This window comes from Canariomyces notabilis, assembly GCF_033297395.1.
Source record: "Canariomyces notabilis strain CBS 508.74 unplaced genomic scaffold N656scaffold_26, whole genome shotgun sequence".
Lineage (NCBI taxonomy): Eukaryota > Fungi > Ascomycota > Sordariomycetes > Sordariales > Chaetomiaceae > Canariomyces > Canariomyces notabilis.
Window position 1 is genome coordinate 373,013 of NW_027041848.1, and position 1,189 is coordinate 374,201.

The 1,189-nt window shown below is 51.4% G+C and overlaps 1 protein-coding gene across 1 annotated transcript in view; it reads left to right on the forward strand.

Moving 5' to 3' along the window:
* The window catches only part of N656DRAFT_716293 (uncharacterized protein), a gene marked incomplete at both ends in the record, with an annotated part of 1,960 nt that extends 773 nt beyond the window's left edge, over positions 1-1,187 (forward strand). Inside the window, one exon of the mRNA XM_064812117.1 lies at positions 69-1,187. Within this exon, the coding sequence (XP_064666916.1) occupies positions 69-1,187 (1,119 nt within the window). The remainder of the gene's footprint in view (positions 1-68) is intronic.
* Between the last annotated feature and the right edge of the window lie 2 nt (positions 1,188-1,189).

The following is a 1,189-nucleotide window of genomic DNA, read 5'->3' on the forward strand; positions in this document are numbered from 1 at the left end:
TGCATTGGACTGCAGGTACGTATCCGTACACGGCCGCCCAATAGTTGTGTTGGTTAACCTCCATCCAGATCCTGCTGAATCCTGCTGAAGCAATAGAGTCCAACCTGGCGGGCATCGTGCATGTTATCTCCCGGATGGACTGGTATTGCGCCTTGACCGAACATATCCTAAGCCAGAACAACATTGTAGTAGGGAAGGAGAGTTTCAAGTCTGTCCAGCTTCAGTTGGAAAACAGGATCGTTGAGCTCTACAAGGCTCTCCTTCTGTATCAGATGAAGAGCGTTTGCTCTTTCTACCGGCATAAAACCTGGATCGTTCTCCGTGGCCTTGCGAAGGTCGACGACTGGGATGCCTATCTGAAGAGTGTCACAGATACCGAGGCAACTCTTCAGACTGATCTGAATCAGTTTAACAGTCAGCATACCAAGAGCCTCCTAGGGAAGCTTGTCGAGAAAGCGGAAGAAAGGAAAGCGCTACTTGGAGATATTCATCAAGCTCTTCAAAGCAGCATCGCTGTGCAAGAGAAGACCCACAAAGCTGTCCAGGATGGCAACACTCTGCGCAAGGAGATTCACCGAGATGAGAAGGATACGCAATGCCTCCAAGACCTCCGCCTAACCGACCCGCGCGACGACAAGAAGCGCATCCAAAACACGAAAGGTGGCCTGTTACGAGACGCGTATCACTGGATCCTTGACAACTCTGAATTCCAACAATGGCGCAATAGCCTGGACAGCAACCTGCTCTGGATCAAGGGCGATCCCGGCAAGGGCAAGACAATGTTACTCTGCGGTATTATCGATGAGCTGCAGAAATCGACTTCGGGAACAGGCCCTCTATCATTCTTTTTCTGCCAGGCCACCAACGAGCAGATCAGCAATGCCCCCGCCATCCTACGCGGCCTCATCTACATGCTCCTCGACCAGCAGCCATCACTTATCCCTCATGTACGGAAAAAGTACAAGCATGCAGGAAAAGCCCTCTTCGAAGATGCGAATCGATGGGTTGCTTTATCCGAGATCTTCAAAAACATTCTGCAAGACCCAAGCCTGGAGGGCGCCTACCTGGTCATCGATGCGCTCGACGAATGCATAAGCGGCCGGCGAGAACTTCTCGAATTTATCGTCGAGATGACATCTACGGTTCCTCACGTCAAGTGGATCGTCTCCAGTCGCAACTGGCCAGATAT